The sequence below is a fragment of the Lycorma delicatula genome, chromosome 6, assembly GCF_047948215.1.
Source record: "Lycorma delicatula isolate Av1 chromosome 6, ASM4794821v1, whole genome shotgun sequence".
NCBI classification, from domain to species: domain Eukaryota; kingdom Metazoa; phylum Arthropoda; class Insecta; order Hemiptera; family Fulgoridae; genus Lycorma; species Lycorma delicatula.
Window position 1 is genome coordinate 67,401,371 of NC_134460.1, and position 17,864 is coordinate 67,419,234.

Consider the following 17,864-nt stretch of genomic DNA (forward strand, 5'->3'; position numbering starts at 1 on the left):
AGAAAAGTAAATAAAATTAAAACAGATGGATCTCCAAATGGTAAACTTGAAAGAAGAGAAATGTTGCAATAGAGATAACTTCCAAAGAATAATTTACAATATAAAAGTTCTTGTGGCAGAAGAAAGGATAGGAAGATTAGAAAAAATGAAGACATGATGAAAAAATGAGAAACGCAAAGATGAAGAGAAAAAGAAGCTAGAAAGAAGTAATATTTGCGTGTTCCTATGTTGACCATTTCACATAAAAAGAAAATCTGATGTGGACACCATGTGACTTCCTTGTACGCCTACTAAATTACATATATTTTTTATTACCTTTTTAATTTTTTTTTTGTTATTGTTTATTTATTATAATTTTTTTTTACAATCGGATGTTAATAATAATTAATAAACCAATATATTTAATTAAAAAATAAGTTAAAAAAAGGAAATGAAGTCGTATTTACACCGATGTGCCTGTCCCTGGTAAGATTAAAATATTTCGTTAATTAAAATTTTATTGGGCTATAACTCTGGAAGAAATGAAAATAAGTGCCGCTTATAAGGTATCGTTGAAAAGCTCTCAAATTGCTCTCTCAATGAAGGTTAATACTGTAGTTTAGAAAAAGTCCAAAATCAAAATTTTTGGATTTGACCTTTTTTGGAAACTTTTGGTCTAGTCTATTGCAATCAAAAGTGGAGGTGCACAACTAGATGTTACAATAGTTCTAAATCCAAAATTTCAACATTCTACGGCTAATCGTTTTTGAGTTATACGTACGTACAAACGTACGTTCAGACGTCACCCCGAAACTAGTCAAAATAGATTCACCGAAATTTTTAGCAATTATAATAATTTAATTTCCTTGTATGAGTACAAGGAAGTAAAAACAGAATTTTTAGAAAAAAACTAGTAATCCAATTACCTCCTGGCTCCACAGTTATCTCAAATAACATTTTACAGCCACAACTTGAAAAACAATCAAGCATCAGAAATTATAAAAAAATACCAAAAAAAATTACAAAAATATTAAAAAATTATTTTTTATAAAAGCTTTTATTTAACTTATATTAATATTAACATTAATAAAAAAGGAAACAAATTAGAAAACCCCTCTAAAAAGCAAAAAATAAGTTATACAAATATCTAATAAATAACTAAAAAAAAAAAAATATGTAATAATTATTAAATTTTAAAATTAAAAGTAATGAAAATATTTAGTTAAACAAAAGCGTGACACAGTTTTTATAACAATGTTTTCGAATAAGTATTTATAGACATTTGCTGTATTTTAAAATATATTTTTTGTTTAATGAGGTTGTAGGGTGTCCCATATAAAACGCAACCCATCAATCACTCATCCATGAAATTTCAAAAGTCAAGCTTACTCCCCTACTCGTTACAGAAATGGACTCGTCCAACATCTGAACATCGCGGCGACGCAGTAGAACACTACCGATAGTAACAACAATGCAATCATAACGTCCGGTGTATTGCTAGAGACAAGATGGTGTTTTCGCTAGATGAATGTGTTTTCATTGTTGAGTCGTACTTCAGTACGAAATCAATGGTTGCAGTGCAAGATTTGTTTCGCCATAAGTACCCAGATAAACCAGCTCCTAACAAAACATCAGTATTAAGGTTAGTTGCAAAATTGAGAGAGACTGGTTCTGTTAATAACAAGGAACACAAAAGATCTGCGTCAGTGTTGAATATAGATACAGTCACTGAAATCAAAGACCGATTAATCGTCTCGCCAAATAAATCGATCAGACTTTTGTCTGCTGAAATTAATTTGTCTAAATCAACTGTTCATCGGGCGACCAAACAATTACAATTACGACCTTATCGCATTCAAATGGTTCATCTACTTCTTGAGCCCGACAAAGAAAAACGGCTACAATATTGTCAATGGTTCCGTCGATTTCTGCGTGAGGGAATTAATGTTATGGATTCGTTATTTTTCACAGATGAAGCACGGTTTCATTTGGATGGCTACATAAACAGCCAAAACAGTAGAATTTGGAGTGCTGAAAATCCCCACGTTTATCACGAAAAACAATTACACCCGCAGAAGCTGGGCGTGTGGTGCGCGATATCGCGGAAGAAAATAATCGGTCCTTTTTTTTTCGAGTACACCATTAATGCAGAACGATATCAGGATATTTTATTTCAGTTCATCGCCCTCTTGGAAGAGGAAGACAGACAACAAAACGGCTACAACATGACGGTGCGACATTGCACTACGCAGGTTCAACTTCTGATTTCGCTGAGGAATTCTTTGGTAATCGTGTTATCGGTCGAGGCTTGTGGCCATCAAGATCTCCAGATTTGACTGCGGCGGATTTCTTTCAATATTGAACAAGCTGTATTAAATATCCAGCCACAAACTTTGAAAAAAGTTGCAAGAAACGCTGTAAAAAGAATTGAAGCTTGTATTCAAGAAGATGGCGACCAATTCCAACATTTACTCTAAATATAAGGTAATGGATGGTAATAATAAAAATTACATTTACATATGCCTTTTTTATTATTTGAATACCTACCAATATAAGGTTGGGTTGCGTTTTATACGAGACACCCTATATAATGTACCCAAAATTAAGGATGTAGCTTAAAATAACCGTAAATAGCTAATATCTGAACGAAAATTACGACTTTATTCAAAACAAAATGGATGTATTTAAAAAAATCTATGCTCAAACTTATTCGGAGTACGTAGTAAAATAGGTGTCAAAACTATACTGTAATACTACTCTTACAAAACTTTCTTTTTTTTTAGTTATGGAAGAAGTAACCTCATGCTTTTTTGAGAAACTTTGAAAATGTTCTATTTTTAAAGTGTCTCAATTGGCCTATTTGTTTGATTGTTCGAATTGTTTAAAGGAATAGAATCTATAGTAACAGTTTAATGTTTCACTCTAAAAATTAAACTACATAAGTCCATGTAAAATAAAAATAAATAATGTACTAATTGTTTTAGAATATATTAATACATATCTCATTGTAATAATAAAAAAATATTTATTATATATATTATAAACAAAACATAAAACCAAAACTTGATTGGTTATTTAAAAAAATATATATTTTATTCTACGTTGCAAATATTATAATAAACTATTGGAATTTAATTAAAACGTACTTTTTTCATTCGTCTGGCTTGTGTTAAAATTTATAAAAGTTATTGGTTAAATTTACCATATTTATAAAAAAAGAATAAATTAAATCTGTCAGATAAACATGGAAAAGCAAACATTTACAAATTAAAATAATAAAGAGCAACTCTTATACAGGCAAACGTATGACGTGTGTAGGAATAAATAAATAAGTCTAAGTCGATGGGTACGGTAAATGTGGCCAAACAAACTGACAGGTAACAGTTGAATTAAATTAATAATGGACAGTAAAGTCAAATACACCGTGTAGGGACAACAGGTAGACCATCTGCTTCGTTAAAAATGGAAAACACGTTTATTCGAATGAGAAAAATGGAGATAAATAGCGTATGACACAGTCAACTAGAGAGAATTGAGCAGAGTATTTCTTCATAAATAAACCAACAAATTCAGAGAAATAGAGGTAAAAGAATTTATTTGTTCTAAAATCATTTTTTTATTAATACCATTAGGATTAAATAATTTGACTTTTTTAAAGCAATACTATAAAGTTATTAACATTATAAATGGAATATTTACATAAATAATTTTCTCCACAAACGGTTAGTATAGAGGTACCTGATCCCTATACTGTAAGCCTTTGACAGTAGTATTCATGCGTTTCCACGAATTGACACATATTAAGCTAATGAGTGAGCTTGAAAAGCAAAAAAAAAAATCAAAGGACAATGCGACTGCATTCTGTTAACAATTTTCATGGTAAAACGCAGTTTAAAGTATAATTAAACAACCATACTGCTTTCAACCAACCTACCTTTGATAAGATTTCAATCACATGATTAGTCGTGTTTGAGGCCAAAATTTCTTGGTAGCATTATCTTTCAATAATTTGTAAATGGCTAAGAACTAACCAGAAAGTGTTTCATGATTGGGAACAAAACTGTGTATGTGAATATCCAAAATTATTGAATGTTTAATGTGTATATATTGAAGATAGTGAAAGATTGGTAGGGCGAAAATCTAATTTATGATATTGGTATTGGAATTTTAATGAATTTATACATAAAATTTCAGCTAATTGAATTAAGAATTATATTACAATATAAACTTAAGTTAATAAGAATACAAAGTGGGTATAATAACGGAAATAATATTAAAATAAACGGATGACGGTGAAAGAAAAGAGATGTACTAGTAGAAAAGTTAGAAGATGAAAGTTTCCCACAAAACGAAAGTACTTGTATAATTTTGTATATGCCAAGTCATATTATTTTCTTATATTAAAGGGGAAAGTACGATGATAATCATGTCAAAAATGGGTTATCGGGTTTTTTGAAAATTTTTACGTTTTAAGCACTTAGTTAATCTAGGTAAAAAAATAAAAAAAACATACGTGAATTGCACTGCTTCTGGACTTTTATCTCAGGATTGAGAAAACCAATTTTCTTAAAATTTGGCTCAAATATTTCCAAATATATGGACGTATAATTATTTTTTCAAATTTCGTTAAGGGGATTTGGGATATCGCGAAAAACTAGTTTCAATTTTCTTCAGAGGTATTTTAAAGAAAATTTTATTTAAGCAAATTTATTAACTACAATGTAAGTATAAATTATCCAAACAATCTTTTTCAAAATGTCAACCTCTACTTCTTAAAATTGATATATATGTTTTTTGATCTTTTGGTGTATATCTCCCTTCAGTTTAAATATTACACTTCATATTATAGAGTTATCAAGAAATGTCTATAACCTTTTTTTAATTATACACTACGAACCTGAAATGCAAAAAGGGTTTTTGAAAAATTGTTTTTATTTTATCTTTATTCAAAAGGATATTAGATTTATAGCAAACTTTAATTAAGAATTTGATAAGCTTAACTAACTAACTAACCTATTGGTAGAATTAGAGCTAGTGTGAACTGTATTTTTGATGAGATGGTAGATGATGAATTGAAGCAACGCTATGTTCTTCTTGAATCGTTATATTTAATTTCTTGTCGTCCTTGACATTTTGATTGAATTGCAGTAGTTACATTAAACTAAGAATGTATGACACTTTAGTCATAACTGAACTTGAACATTATCAAGGAACTATGAGTCCCCTTGGACTGAAATGAAAACATGACCGCACTGCGCGGGATTCTGAAGTAGAATAATCGTACGGCTTAACTCGACGGTGAGCGCTAGCATCCACTAGATCGCAACACCGGACGGCTCGACGTGGAATGAAACACTTATATATGATTTTTAGAAAAATTTATCTTAAAATTTATTCCCCACTTCTAAAAATATAAATTCTTTTTTTTTAATCTAATTCTTTTAATTTTTATTATTAATATCCCGGAAAGTCAAACAATATTTTGACATCTTTTTTCAAAATTACGAATCTCTATTTAACAAATTGACAGCAATTAAGAATACGTGAAGATTAGACGTTTGACTATTAGAATTATATTCAAATTTTCAATTCTATAGATTTCTTAAGCCAATATAATGTGGTGAAATACCTGTAATATAATACTAGATAACATAATACTGAAAACATCTTTTAACCAAAAACATCTGAAAAAAATACACTTCAAAAGATCTATTTTTGATACCTTACTGTTTAATCTAACAATTCATTTACTATATTTTTATTTTTTAAGCCCACCTTCCTCATTGTTTCTAAGTCTGATCGGGAGGAATTTGGCGGAATTTTTATGACTAGATAAACGAGTAACACAACGCTTCCGTGGGAGAGGTTGATATTTTAAGGACGAGGCAAATCAGTTGTATTTTAACCGAGATCAGGCTGCTGGAGCAGAGCCCGGGAACGGCATAGCGGGCCCGGTGTCCCTGGCCTTAGCGGTAATAGGCAGAGGCAGATGAAAATAAGGAAAAGATGAGGAACCGGAGAGCCCATCTGCCATATGGACGTACTGCCGGTAGTTGGGGAGGCTCATTAGAGTCGCAAGGACACTCCCGTGGGCTGGGTAATACTTGATTGTTGAGCCGGCCCAGGGGAGTAGGAGAACAAACAAAAAAAAGTTGTATTTTAACAATGATAAATAAAATAAAAACAACAGTTCCAAATTGGACCCTTGCGGTACTCCAGAGGTAGTCCCACTGGAGTATTATACTAATATTTGGTAAGCGGATAAATTCAGGGTTGTGACGAGACACCCTTTAATCTCTTTGGTAATATTCTAAATATAGATTAAGAGTTAAAAATTGACTACCTGTTATGTGGTTGCAGTAAACCGGTTGTACTTAATGAATAATATATTTACTGTTTAACTGTGAATGTGTTTACTATGTTTACTGTTAATATCGTGAATTTTGATTATTTGGTACGGAGATTTTAATATCACCTGATTTACGCAATTTGGTTTCTTTATTTATTGCAAAGACAATTTTCAGCAACATTAAATAAAAACACATTTTTATTTGGCTTTATATTCAGCTTAAAAAAACAAGAAAATTCATCGAAATACTTTGATTGGTTATTTATCTGTCTCACATTTAAAAACCATTTTCAGATGAATTTGTACAAACTTTTTTACCTTTCTTCACTTTCTTTCAAGAATCTAGAAACTGGTTTATTTAAATGAAGATTGCATTCAATAAAAATCAGATTAATATCTTCATTTGTTACCGAGAAATTAAAAAAATAGCCGGGTATCAAAAAACATTCAAAGATCCATTTTACTCTTTAAACTCGGAATTTTAAAAAATCTGGGAATTGTTTTTAGATATTCTCATGAAAGTTACACACACCAAAAAATCTAACTGGTATTGTTAGAGAAATTAAAAAAATTGTAAATTTCTTTGTTAGTCCATTTTACCTTTTTAAACTCGGAATTTCAAATACTCCTTTCTTAGTGAGCATTTACACCTTAAGAAGAACGGGTATACAAATTTTCATCAATTTATCTTCAGAAATTTTTGCTTGGCGTTTATTATAAATCACACACGATATGTTATCTTCAATTTTAATAAGACCTCTACTGGAAAATATCTTGGGAGCAGCTCATCATAAGAAAGGAGCATGAGAATTTAGTGGCTCACCATCTAGCAACCCAAATGGAAGTGCAGCACCGTAACGGATTTATTATTTACACGTTTTAATAAATAATTTTTCATTATAATATAAGATATAACACTCCAAATTACATAATGAAGCTAGTGTTAATGTTTGGCAGCGAACAGTTTAGCGGTTCTTGATATTTTTGCTAACATACAAATATTTCCTCTTTATATAATATTGAGATAATATTAAATATATAATTGTCATAACGGAAATGTAGCTTACAAAAGTTATGTTAAATTTTAAATGTGAATAATTCGGAGGTAAAATGAGAACGGCAAACAATTATAACGTGTTATTGGACATGGAATTAAGGAACTGTAGAAAGAAAATTTGAGGTAGATTATACACGATTACTAAAAAAAGCAAAGATGCATTCATTAAATGAAAAAAAAGACGCAGCTGTCTAAGGACTTCGAATTAAGAAAACTGCATTTAGATAGGAGAATTCTAGTTACACAAAACTGGTAATACAACGTTATATGAAAGAATGGTCGTCGTATTCTATTATTCATCGATAGATTAGTTATTTCTATCGATTACTTAAGTACCTAATTATCGTGATGTGAGATTATTTTAATTGTTGGTGAGGGGGAGGGCAACGAATGCGGTCAATCTTATCGATTATTATTAAATACCTAACTTTGGTGCCTCTGTTTTTAATTGTTGGTGGCGATACATCGATTATGGTTACATGATCGATTATTAAACACCTAATTATTGGTGACTGTGAATTATGGTAAATATGTTTGTATTAGAATAAAAAATACCCAGGAACTGTTTTCTTTGAAAAAGTGATTAATATCAATTTAGCTAGTTGACAGTTTTATACTGAAGAACATATAATACATTTGTAAGCAATTTTTTATTTTTATAATATTCTGTTTACTGAAGTAAAAGTGAGGTTATAGTATTCAAGCTAATACAAAATATTTGTCCAATATTTTAATTTTATAATTGGCTTTTCTCTATTTACTGTGTAAAATAAAAATGATTTGTTCAGTTTGCTCTAAAGCTCTGCCTTCAGATGGAAATGTAGTTTTTTGCAATAGTTGTAAAAGTTCATATCACTTTAATGATTGTGCTGGGCTGGCTGAGCCTATTTGGTCTAGTAAATCTGAAAGTGATAAAAGTGAATGGAGGTGTAGAAACTGTAAAGAAACAAAAAATTCTGCAGACGAATCATCTTCAGGTTTATCCAGTGAATTAAGACAGGGTTTCAACATGATTCGACAGTCTTTAGAGGAGGTATTTAAGGATGAATTTGAAACGATTAAATCCCAAAATTATGAAATGGAAAGGGTGATAAGAGAATATAAAGATAAAATGGTTGAATCTTGGTCCATAAAAAGCCTACAGGAAGAGTTACAGACAATCAAATATGAAAATATCAAATTGCAGGAATCTCATTCTTTCTTACAGAAAGAAACTCAAGATTTGTTTGTAGAAATTCAGATGATGGAACAATACTCTAGAAATAGAAATATAGAAGTTCATGGCATTCCTTACAAGAATTCAGAAAATCTTGAATTCATAATTCAAAAAATCTTTAACAGAGTCGATGTTACTTTGCAGAAAGGTGAATATACTGCTTATAGATTGCCAGTCAGGACTGATGGTTCAAGAGCTATACTACTGCAGTTTGATAACAGAAAGATTCGAGATGAAATTTTAAGAAATAGTAAAAGACTAAAATTAAAATTGAAAGACTTGGATAAATCTTTTCCAAACTCACCACTTTATATTGGTGAAAACTTGAACTCTTACAATAAAAAACTATTTTATGATATAAAAATGTTAAATAAGCAGAAAGGCTACCAGTATGTTTGGTTTGCCAATTCCAGGCTTTTGGTAAAGAAGAACAATAGCAGCAAGCCCATCTGGATAAAATCTATTACCGATTTTAATAATCTTTAAATAAACTCTACTTCATAGCTACTGTTCATTTAAACTATATATTAATACAGCACTTAAATAATAAGCAACTAGAGTAAATACATATTGTGTGACGCAATATAAAGCATCAAATTACCAAAAATAAATATACTTATTTGTGTATCATATAAAAGTGGTAGTTTAAAATTCAGTATAAAACATAATACATATTTAGTTTATTGAGCATTTTTATATTTGATCATTGTATTAATCAGGTGTTATTAAATACAAATCACTATATAATTTATGTATTTATTTATATCTTTACCCAATTACTGTTACTTTTCACTTTTTTTTATGATGGATAAGAAATAATTTTTGTAGTGTTTATAAAATGCCAAGTGAAAAATGGGATTTGAACCCAGAACTCTCGGTAGAGATGCCACTCCATCACAAAGGTCAGGATTAATAACGAATTCTGGTTATAAAATTCAACTGACAGTGATCTACAACTTGACTTTGACCATTGGTTAACTTAATACCCTTTCTTATAATATATTTATCATTTTAATAACAAGCTTGATAGTTTTATTGTGATAACTGTCACCAAGAACTATATCAGTAACATAACAATGGTCAATAATATTCAGAATCTTACATACTTAGCTTGTTTCAATGTTAATAAAATGGGGAAGTGACGTTTGTAATGAATTTTAATTAAAATTCATTACAAACGAAATGAATTTCGTTTCTAATGAAAGCTTCGTTTCTAATATTAGAAAAGAATATTAGAAAGAATTCTAGTATTAGAAAAGAAGCTTATAATGATTAATAATATTAATGTGCTAAACATTCATAGTTATGGGGAATGTATTATAAGGAACAGCTGATATTAATACTTATTAGAAATTAAAAGATGGGAACAATTTGGTTTGCAATTGTTTGGATGATGTACTAAAAAGTATTTTAATGGAAAAAATTTCTGATTATTCTTTATTTTTATAACAACTATAAGCAAAAATTCCCAGAGTAATTGATGGTTCAATAAAAATATTGTTGATGAAATAGCATTTGAATATTATGTTTCATCTAGAATCATTGACTGCAGTGTTTGATAATGATCAACCAACTATAACTATTGCAACATATGTTAAAACCTTTTTTAACCATTTTAACATATGGCTGACTATTTTAACATAGACCCTTTAAAAGATACAAAAAAAAGACGATTTTGAAGGAAAATATTTGTTTCTACAAAGGACAACACACTCATTATTTATTAACTCTGTTCTCACAAAATGCTGTACAAGGTTTTAATTTACAATAATAAATAATTTTCCACTAGTTTTTTAATGACTCTACAAATTTATTAAAAAATACAATTGATAACCTTAAGAAAGATGTGGAAGCGAGGATAAACTGATTCTATTAGATCCAAGTACATAATTTTAATTTGCTTATATTTGATAGTTTTTTAAAAATTAATCCAAATGCTATTTTACACAGATAAGGATACTATTTCCCAGTTGTCTGCATTGATATCATCTTTATACACAAGAGTACTTCAATTTTAATAAAATTATCATATTGGTTGTTTACATTTCTTTTTTAGTTAGGAAACATTGCAGAAAAGTGAACTTAATTTGCTTTATTGTAACAAGTTTGTTTACAGACACCTTTGAGGAGTGCTACTGTAATTTCATATCTGGGAAAAATATACAATGTCAATGTAATTTTTTTATTTTTATTTTAGAACATTTCTTAATAATACAAACAGGTTCCTGATTAAAGAAAACGTCCATCAGTATTAGCCCTGAAATTAAATATGCATTTGACAAAGGTAAGATGTTAGATAAATTAAGAAGTATTGAAACTGATGGAAAGCTTACAGTGTTTAAATTTTACAAATTTACACATACTGCATTGGTTTCAAGAACATCAAATAAATTATTAGAAATCAAAATTATATAAATATTCAGGTTAAATGGTTATCCATTAACAGCATTTAATATACACTTTAATCTTAATAAAACACAAATGATGTTTAGAAATTCTAAGGCAACCTATATTATTCATGATTATGGCAGAATTAATATTATTCAGGTTATCTATTACACATTGATGAATCTAAGAAAATTTCAAATACACCATTTGAAATTTTTAAGTGATTAACTTTGGCAATAAGGAGAATATCTGGGTGCATAAACCCTTACTAAAACTGAAATCATATATTGATTAACTTGGAAAAAATGACTGCTCTTACATTTTATTCAAACATTAAAATGATACCATTTCAAGGAAAATAGTCAAATTTATTATTTCTTAAATGAGTAAGAATTAAGATAGAGGATAATCTGTACACACTAGCTCTGTAATTGGAAATTATTAAATCTGTAATCAAAAGACAGGTATAATTTTCTGAAAGTATTCCACATGCATTATGTTGGACATCTTCAGTTTTAAAAAAGTATATATATATATAGTTAACAGATGGATAAATTACTTGTTTTTGAACTTAAATAGTTGATAAGCCTGGATATATATTAAGAGATGCTGCTTTGCATAACAGACATTGCACTACTTATGAATATTCAACTACAGAAACTTTATTCCAAAAACTAATTAGAAATTTAGGTAACTTTAACAGTCCCAGATAGTTCAAAGTTACAGCTGAATTTGTTTTCTTTAGAACACTATATATTATAATAGTTGAAGGTGCATATTAAAAAAAAATAATAATCCAATGAGCAAAGTTAATAAATTTATTAGTTAATTACAATAAAAATAAATTTTCAGTAACCTAGAAATACTACACCACCAGAACATAACACCAACTGGATACAGACCTAAACACAGCGTAAACATAACTACACTCAATAAAAAAAAAGGAAACTTATTTATTAAGAAAAATGAATTTGTTTTATTCCGTTACTAGTGGCTCAAATGGATTTAGGTTATGTGTACGTAGTAATAACGAAAATAGATTTCTCTCCACAGCACCGCCGCCATTCACTACGCGGGTGTTGCCAGCTAACAACCTTCAACTTGTGTCTCGAAACAGGACGGTGAGGAGCCACGAACTCATCCGAAATGAGCCGATCTCTTGCTCGAGTTCTCCTCAGTCGAGCCACGCGCGTATTTCAAATTCAACTTCTAATAAAGAAATGACTTGAACGTGAATTAAATTGACAACTTTTTGTTTATAATTTTAACATTTAAATATTTTATTAATTATTCATAATTTTTAGTTATATTTACTTATGAACAAATATTTACAATTATTTTTGAATAAAAAATATTTCGATTATTTTTATCTAACTTTTTTTTATTATTTTATTAGCTGGGGCAGCTTTCTGACTTGTTGGAAAGTGGCTTTGGTGAGGGTGCTTTTAAAACCAGGAAAGGATCCTAGTGAGGTCAGCAATTATTGGCCCATCAGCCTCTTGCCGGTAATCGGCAAGTTGCTTGAAAGGCTGGTTGTGGAACGGCTCTGGGAAAGCGACAAGTTGCTTGAAAGGCTGGTTATGGAACGGCTCTGAGAAAGCATTGAGGTAAACTATTTTCTAAATCGAGGCCAGTATGACTTCACGAAAGGGGTTGGCACTGAGGATTGCGTCTTAAATGCTCTTGCCGAGGTGGAAAGCGCCTACTGTAAATATGTTTTGGCAATTTTTATTGACGTAGAGGCAGCATTTCCTTTCTTGTGTTAGAGTTCTGTCCTGTATAGGTTCGAACGCCGCAATGTTCCCGTAGCCCTGCAGGCTACGGGACTATTTGTCTAATCGTACGGCTCTGTTTAAAGATGCGCACATAGCTGTGGAAAAGTCCACCACCAGGGGAAGCCCGCAGGGTTCCGTTCTCGGTCCCCTACTATGAAACCAGGTATTTGACGGGTTTCTGGGATTGACGTTCTAAGAAGGGGTCACGACACAGGCTTTCGCCGATGATAAGTCAAGTCCTGGAACTTAGAGGTCAAGGGGAAAATTGGCCACTCACAAGCGGCGAGTCAATGTGGCGAAAGCCGCATTGTCGGACCGTGTGGGAGTTCCTTGATGCGGTTGCTATATTCAACAGACATCAGTAATTTACTTAAGGGAAAGACTTCTAACGCACTGCTGTGGGAAGCTAACCTTAAGATATATGGCGCCATGGTTAGCACTTAGGGCTTCAAGCGCTTTAATATGGTGGTTGGTCAGGTATTTGCTGACATTCAGCGACCTAGGCGTGGCATCGAATTGCAGTTTTGACAAAGTAAAATTTAATTTATGGGTGTCATATGCATTTTTAGTAGTTGACGGGGTGCGCCTACTCATTTTAATAAAAATATGTGACATGAGCCGTTGGAACACGTAAGCCGGTGGTGTATGGCACCCCGCTTAGTCCGCTCACGCTGTTAGATAAGCTCTAGGAGCTAATTAGTTAGGACACTGTTCGCTAAGTAGCCGTTTTTGGCACACTCCTAAAGCACTCTCATGCTTTAGGACGACCGAATGGAGTGGTGGGGGGAGAAATGCCAAGCAAACCAATACTGAAAAATACCGATACCGTACGTTTTGTGCTTTAAGGAGACATTAAAAAAAATAATAGATTGATTCTAAATATCTGCGAAAATTTTTATTCCAATACTTTCACGTCCATAAAATTTATTTTTGTCAGACGGATGTTTGACCTATGTAGATGCGTATCTGTACTTGGTCTTTCTGGATATCCGTTGACCGATTTTCTTCAAACTAGGTAGACGGTACTATTTTTGAGATGAAAGAATGGATTACATTTTACAAAAATAAAAAAGGATTGGAGATTTTTTGACCGAAATAGAATTTTAAATCTTTTCTGGGGCAATTTAAGATCATAATTAGCAAAATTCTTATTTAATATTCACTCCCTTACCAAATTTTTTTTAATATATATGTATTCAGTTTTTAGCTATATCTTTGTCCAGAAAAGGACTTAATAAGAGTTTTGCATCTATATTTTCTACACCAATAGACTACAAACCACTATAACATTTTTTGCTCATCCCACTCCAGTGGCATGTGATTACAAAAAATATATATTAAAAAACTTTTTTCAAATTTAATATAAATTCCAGTTTTTAAGTTACCCATTGCATTTAAAATGTAAAAGTATTAATTTTTTGATAGTCTTTACTCTAATATTTATTGAAAAAAAAAATTAAATTTTAACCGAATCTCCTTGAGTACGGAAGCCCCCGAACGAAAAAAACTTTTTTTTCATTTCATAATTCCACCGTTCAACTCAAGTATCGAAATAATCATTTGTTTTTTATTTATCTACTACTGGACAGATATTAAAGATATTCATTAAAAACAAAAAAATAATTATTTTACTTCATTATATTTATGTTACCGTGGTAACCTTTATGAGTTTCATTGTTTATTTTGGCTGTCGATGTTGGACTGTCAACAAAAATATGCCTTCAAGAAAGAGAAGTAATCTTTCTAATTATTCAAATTTTGCTAAAAGAATAAGAGTATCTCTGGCTTATGATTCAGTTGAAGTGTGCGATTCTCGGTTAGCTGCTGACCAAAAGCGCTACGCCCAAACTCCAGCTGATAACTTCGTCTGCAGAAGGAGTATAACAGAGCTATATCAAGAACGAGAGAAACGTTGGAGGAAAGAGAACCTTTCACGCTTTCACGCTTTAATTATTATTTATCAATATTATTCTCACAACTATGAGTATAAAGAACATAGCGGGGGTTCTAGGTGTCGGAGCCCTGACTGATTAGTTTTTACATAAAAAAAATAAATAAAATCATAATTTTGGTTATTGTTTTTAATAAGGGATTATTTTATCATAAAGATACAAATATAGCTTAAATATTTATTTCTTTAATTCAGAATACACAGGTGAGATATGATATCTTACCTATATATGTTACAGATATGGATAATACCCATAAACACAACGGTCTGTGTGTGGGATGCAATTCATTATCGGCTTTGCAATCCATTACCTGCAGTGGTATTGTTACCATATTTTAGCACAGAAATATAATGATAATAGGTTTAATATGTTACATTTGTATGTACATTTTTAATATATTACATTTCCATTTTATATTTAAATAATTTTTATATTAGCTATCTAACCTGTTTCTATTTTCTTATATTTAATTTTTAATATAAGCTGAAAGCTTGTAAGTGGAAATATGAGATGTCATGGCTGAGGTACTACCACTCTGCCACGGAGTGGTATGGAAACAATAGAAAGGTTTTTCCTTAGTACTTTATTCTTGACTGGTAATTTTAGCTTCCCGTACTGAATTAGAACAATAATTCTTCTAACCGTTGTAATTAAGATAATAAAATTAGTACAACGTAGTACAGACTACATTAAGTCGTTGGTGGATGACCGGTGAACTGTGAACTTATCCTCTGTGTATAATATTAAAATATTCACCGAGTTAGGTTAAACTCGTTAGAGAATTATAAATGGAAATGCAAGAAGTACCGTAGAAAATACTGTTGTTGAACTTTAAACAAATGCAGACAAACTTTATCCAGAATTGCTGACATAAATATATTTAAAATACCTTTAGTTATTAAAGTTAGTTCTAGGAAAAGCTGATTAGCTATTTGCAAAGTAGTAACTCATTTAATGTTTGATCTCTTTTTAAACATATATCGTGTTCCATGAGTAAAATTTAAAAAAAAACTATTTAAATTTTATTGTATCTCATAATACGAATGAACTTCAATCTGTTATAAATCAGTAAATTTATTTATCAGTAAATTTGTCAAGGTGCTTGTTCGAAGACTATAACTGTAATTAAAAACATGTAAATTACAATTTTTTGGATATTTGAAAAAAAATTATTCTACATCACTTGAGAACTGTTCTTTATACACTAATACACTTATTAGATTTTAAAAACTCTAAATTTAATTAATATATTTTTTTCTAGTTGTTTGAATTGGTAAATTTATAAAACTCTATATTTTTATTTGAAAAGAGTTGTTTTTTAATTAAGAAAAAAAAAATTCATTCATTCTTCTCGATGAATCAATTACTGGTAATTCCTACGGTATATATTTTATGCGCTAAAAATATACTAACTTGTAAATTATTCATGAAGTTCGATTTCTTTAAAATGTATTTTCCCGTTGTCTTACTTAATTAAAAAAGAAAAAAGTGTATTATCTCTCTAAAACAAATTGTACTATGAAAATTTCTCAATTTTCGATTTGACCGTTTCTAATGGAAAGAAAAGTAAACAAAAAACACATTAATCGGGAGATTATAAGATTCCAAGACTCAAATTATAAATGAACAACAGGCACAAATCCAGATAATGTGCTTGCATCTAACAAGGAAAAAATTTAAATATAATGAGGTTTTGATTCAGTCTTGTATGAAACTTTCATTTGAATGCCTTATAAATTTCTTTAGTAAAATACAACCTCAGAAAATAGATTTCTTAATAGATCGTAACTTTAATAAATTATAACTTTAAGTAAGTTCGGAGAAAGAACCCCAATTAAAATGTTTTTAAAAAAGTCGCTGAAAATTTAATTTAATTTAATTTTCATTACTTGAAATGTTTTCGTTTTTATTTTGCAAATAACCAGAGAAATTATTGACCAGTGTAGAGAAACTCAATCGGCCAACGAATTTATAAATAAATCGAAATTTATTCATTCAAAATTAGGAGATAAAAATATAATTTTATCGAGAGTAAAACTCTCATCTTCACTTTGAAATAGAAAATAAAACTTTTCAGTAAATTGTTCTACGTTTTATTTTTTCTTGTAAATGTTTTGCTAAAAATACATTTTAAGGATGTCTTTACCGCAGTAAGAGTTTCTTTAGCTTTTTGGTATATTTACTAAGATGTAAACAACTCTCTAGAAAATACAAGTATATATTCAGTGAAGAAACAGCATGATATATCTTACTTTATAATTGGACATACAGAATAACTATTGTTGGTCAAGTAAGTGTATACTAACGAGTAAAATGGTGAACTAACAAGAAACGATTTTAACGAAACTCACATGAAAATTGGATTTACTTTTCTTGAAAAATCTTGTTCAGCAGAAAACTAGATAAAAATCGAGGTAATGAATACACTTGGAAATGTAAAGATCTTTTAATTTAACCTTGTATGAAACGCAAAGCTAACGCGAAAAATAAAAAGGATTAAGAGGTAAAAGGAATTTTAACTATAATTGGTTGTAAAATACGTAATCAGTGCTCACCACAAAAATTATGCAACCCATCTATCTATGAAAAATTATGGAATTATAACATTTTCTAAATATCGATTCAATTAATGATTTAAAGTAGACTGTTATTGTTTAAAATGTTTAGGAGGCCCTTTCTGCTCACCTAATAGAGTTAAACCTTCCTTATGCCTTAAACCTTCCTTGAAGTTGAAAAAATAAAGCAGTCATCCAGATTAGTCCTGTGGAAACATGTTATATAAAAAAAAGAAAAAAAAAGATTGGTGTTTTATTGTCCGCAGACACATAGACTCGATGTTGTATTTTGTGTCAGACGAGGAACGGTTAAATTTATCCGAGAATGTTAATTCGCCACAAGACTAGTATTAGAAAACTAAAAGTCTTCCCCGGTTGTTGAGCTTCCACTTCATGATGAGGAATTCGATGTACGATGTGCTCTTTCTGATAATCGTATAATGGAATCATTCGTTTTTGATCGCATTGTCATTACAAAAGTACAATTTCCGAAGAATTTTACGCTCATTTAACAGTTTATGATAAAGAATACGGCTTCTTTCAACAAGACCCGAGCAACGTGTTACACATTAAACAAATCACTAGCACGAGTT

The 17,864-nt window shown here is 30.2% G+C and overlaps 2 protein-coding genes across 2 annotated transcripts in view; one reads left to right on the forward strand and one right to left on the reverse strand.

The window, feature by feature from the left end:
• The window catches only part of LOC142326878 (uncharacterized), a 228,191-nt gene that overhangs the window by 62,479 nt on the left and 147,848 nt on the right, over nt 1–17,864 (reverse strand). The window lies entirely within an intron of this gene.
• LOC142326646 (uncharacterized) lies at nt 7,793–9,309 on the forward strand. Its single transcript, XM_075369243.1, has one exon. The coding sequence runs from the start codon at nt 8,161–8,163 to the stop codon at nt 9,085–9,087; it is 927 nt and encodes a 308-aa protein (XP_075225358.1). The 5' UTR covers nt 7,793–8,160; the 3' UTR covers nt 9,088–9,309.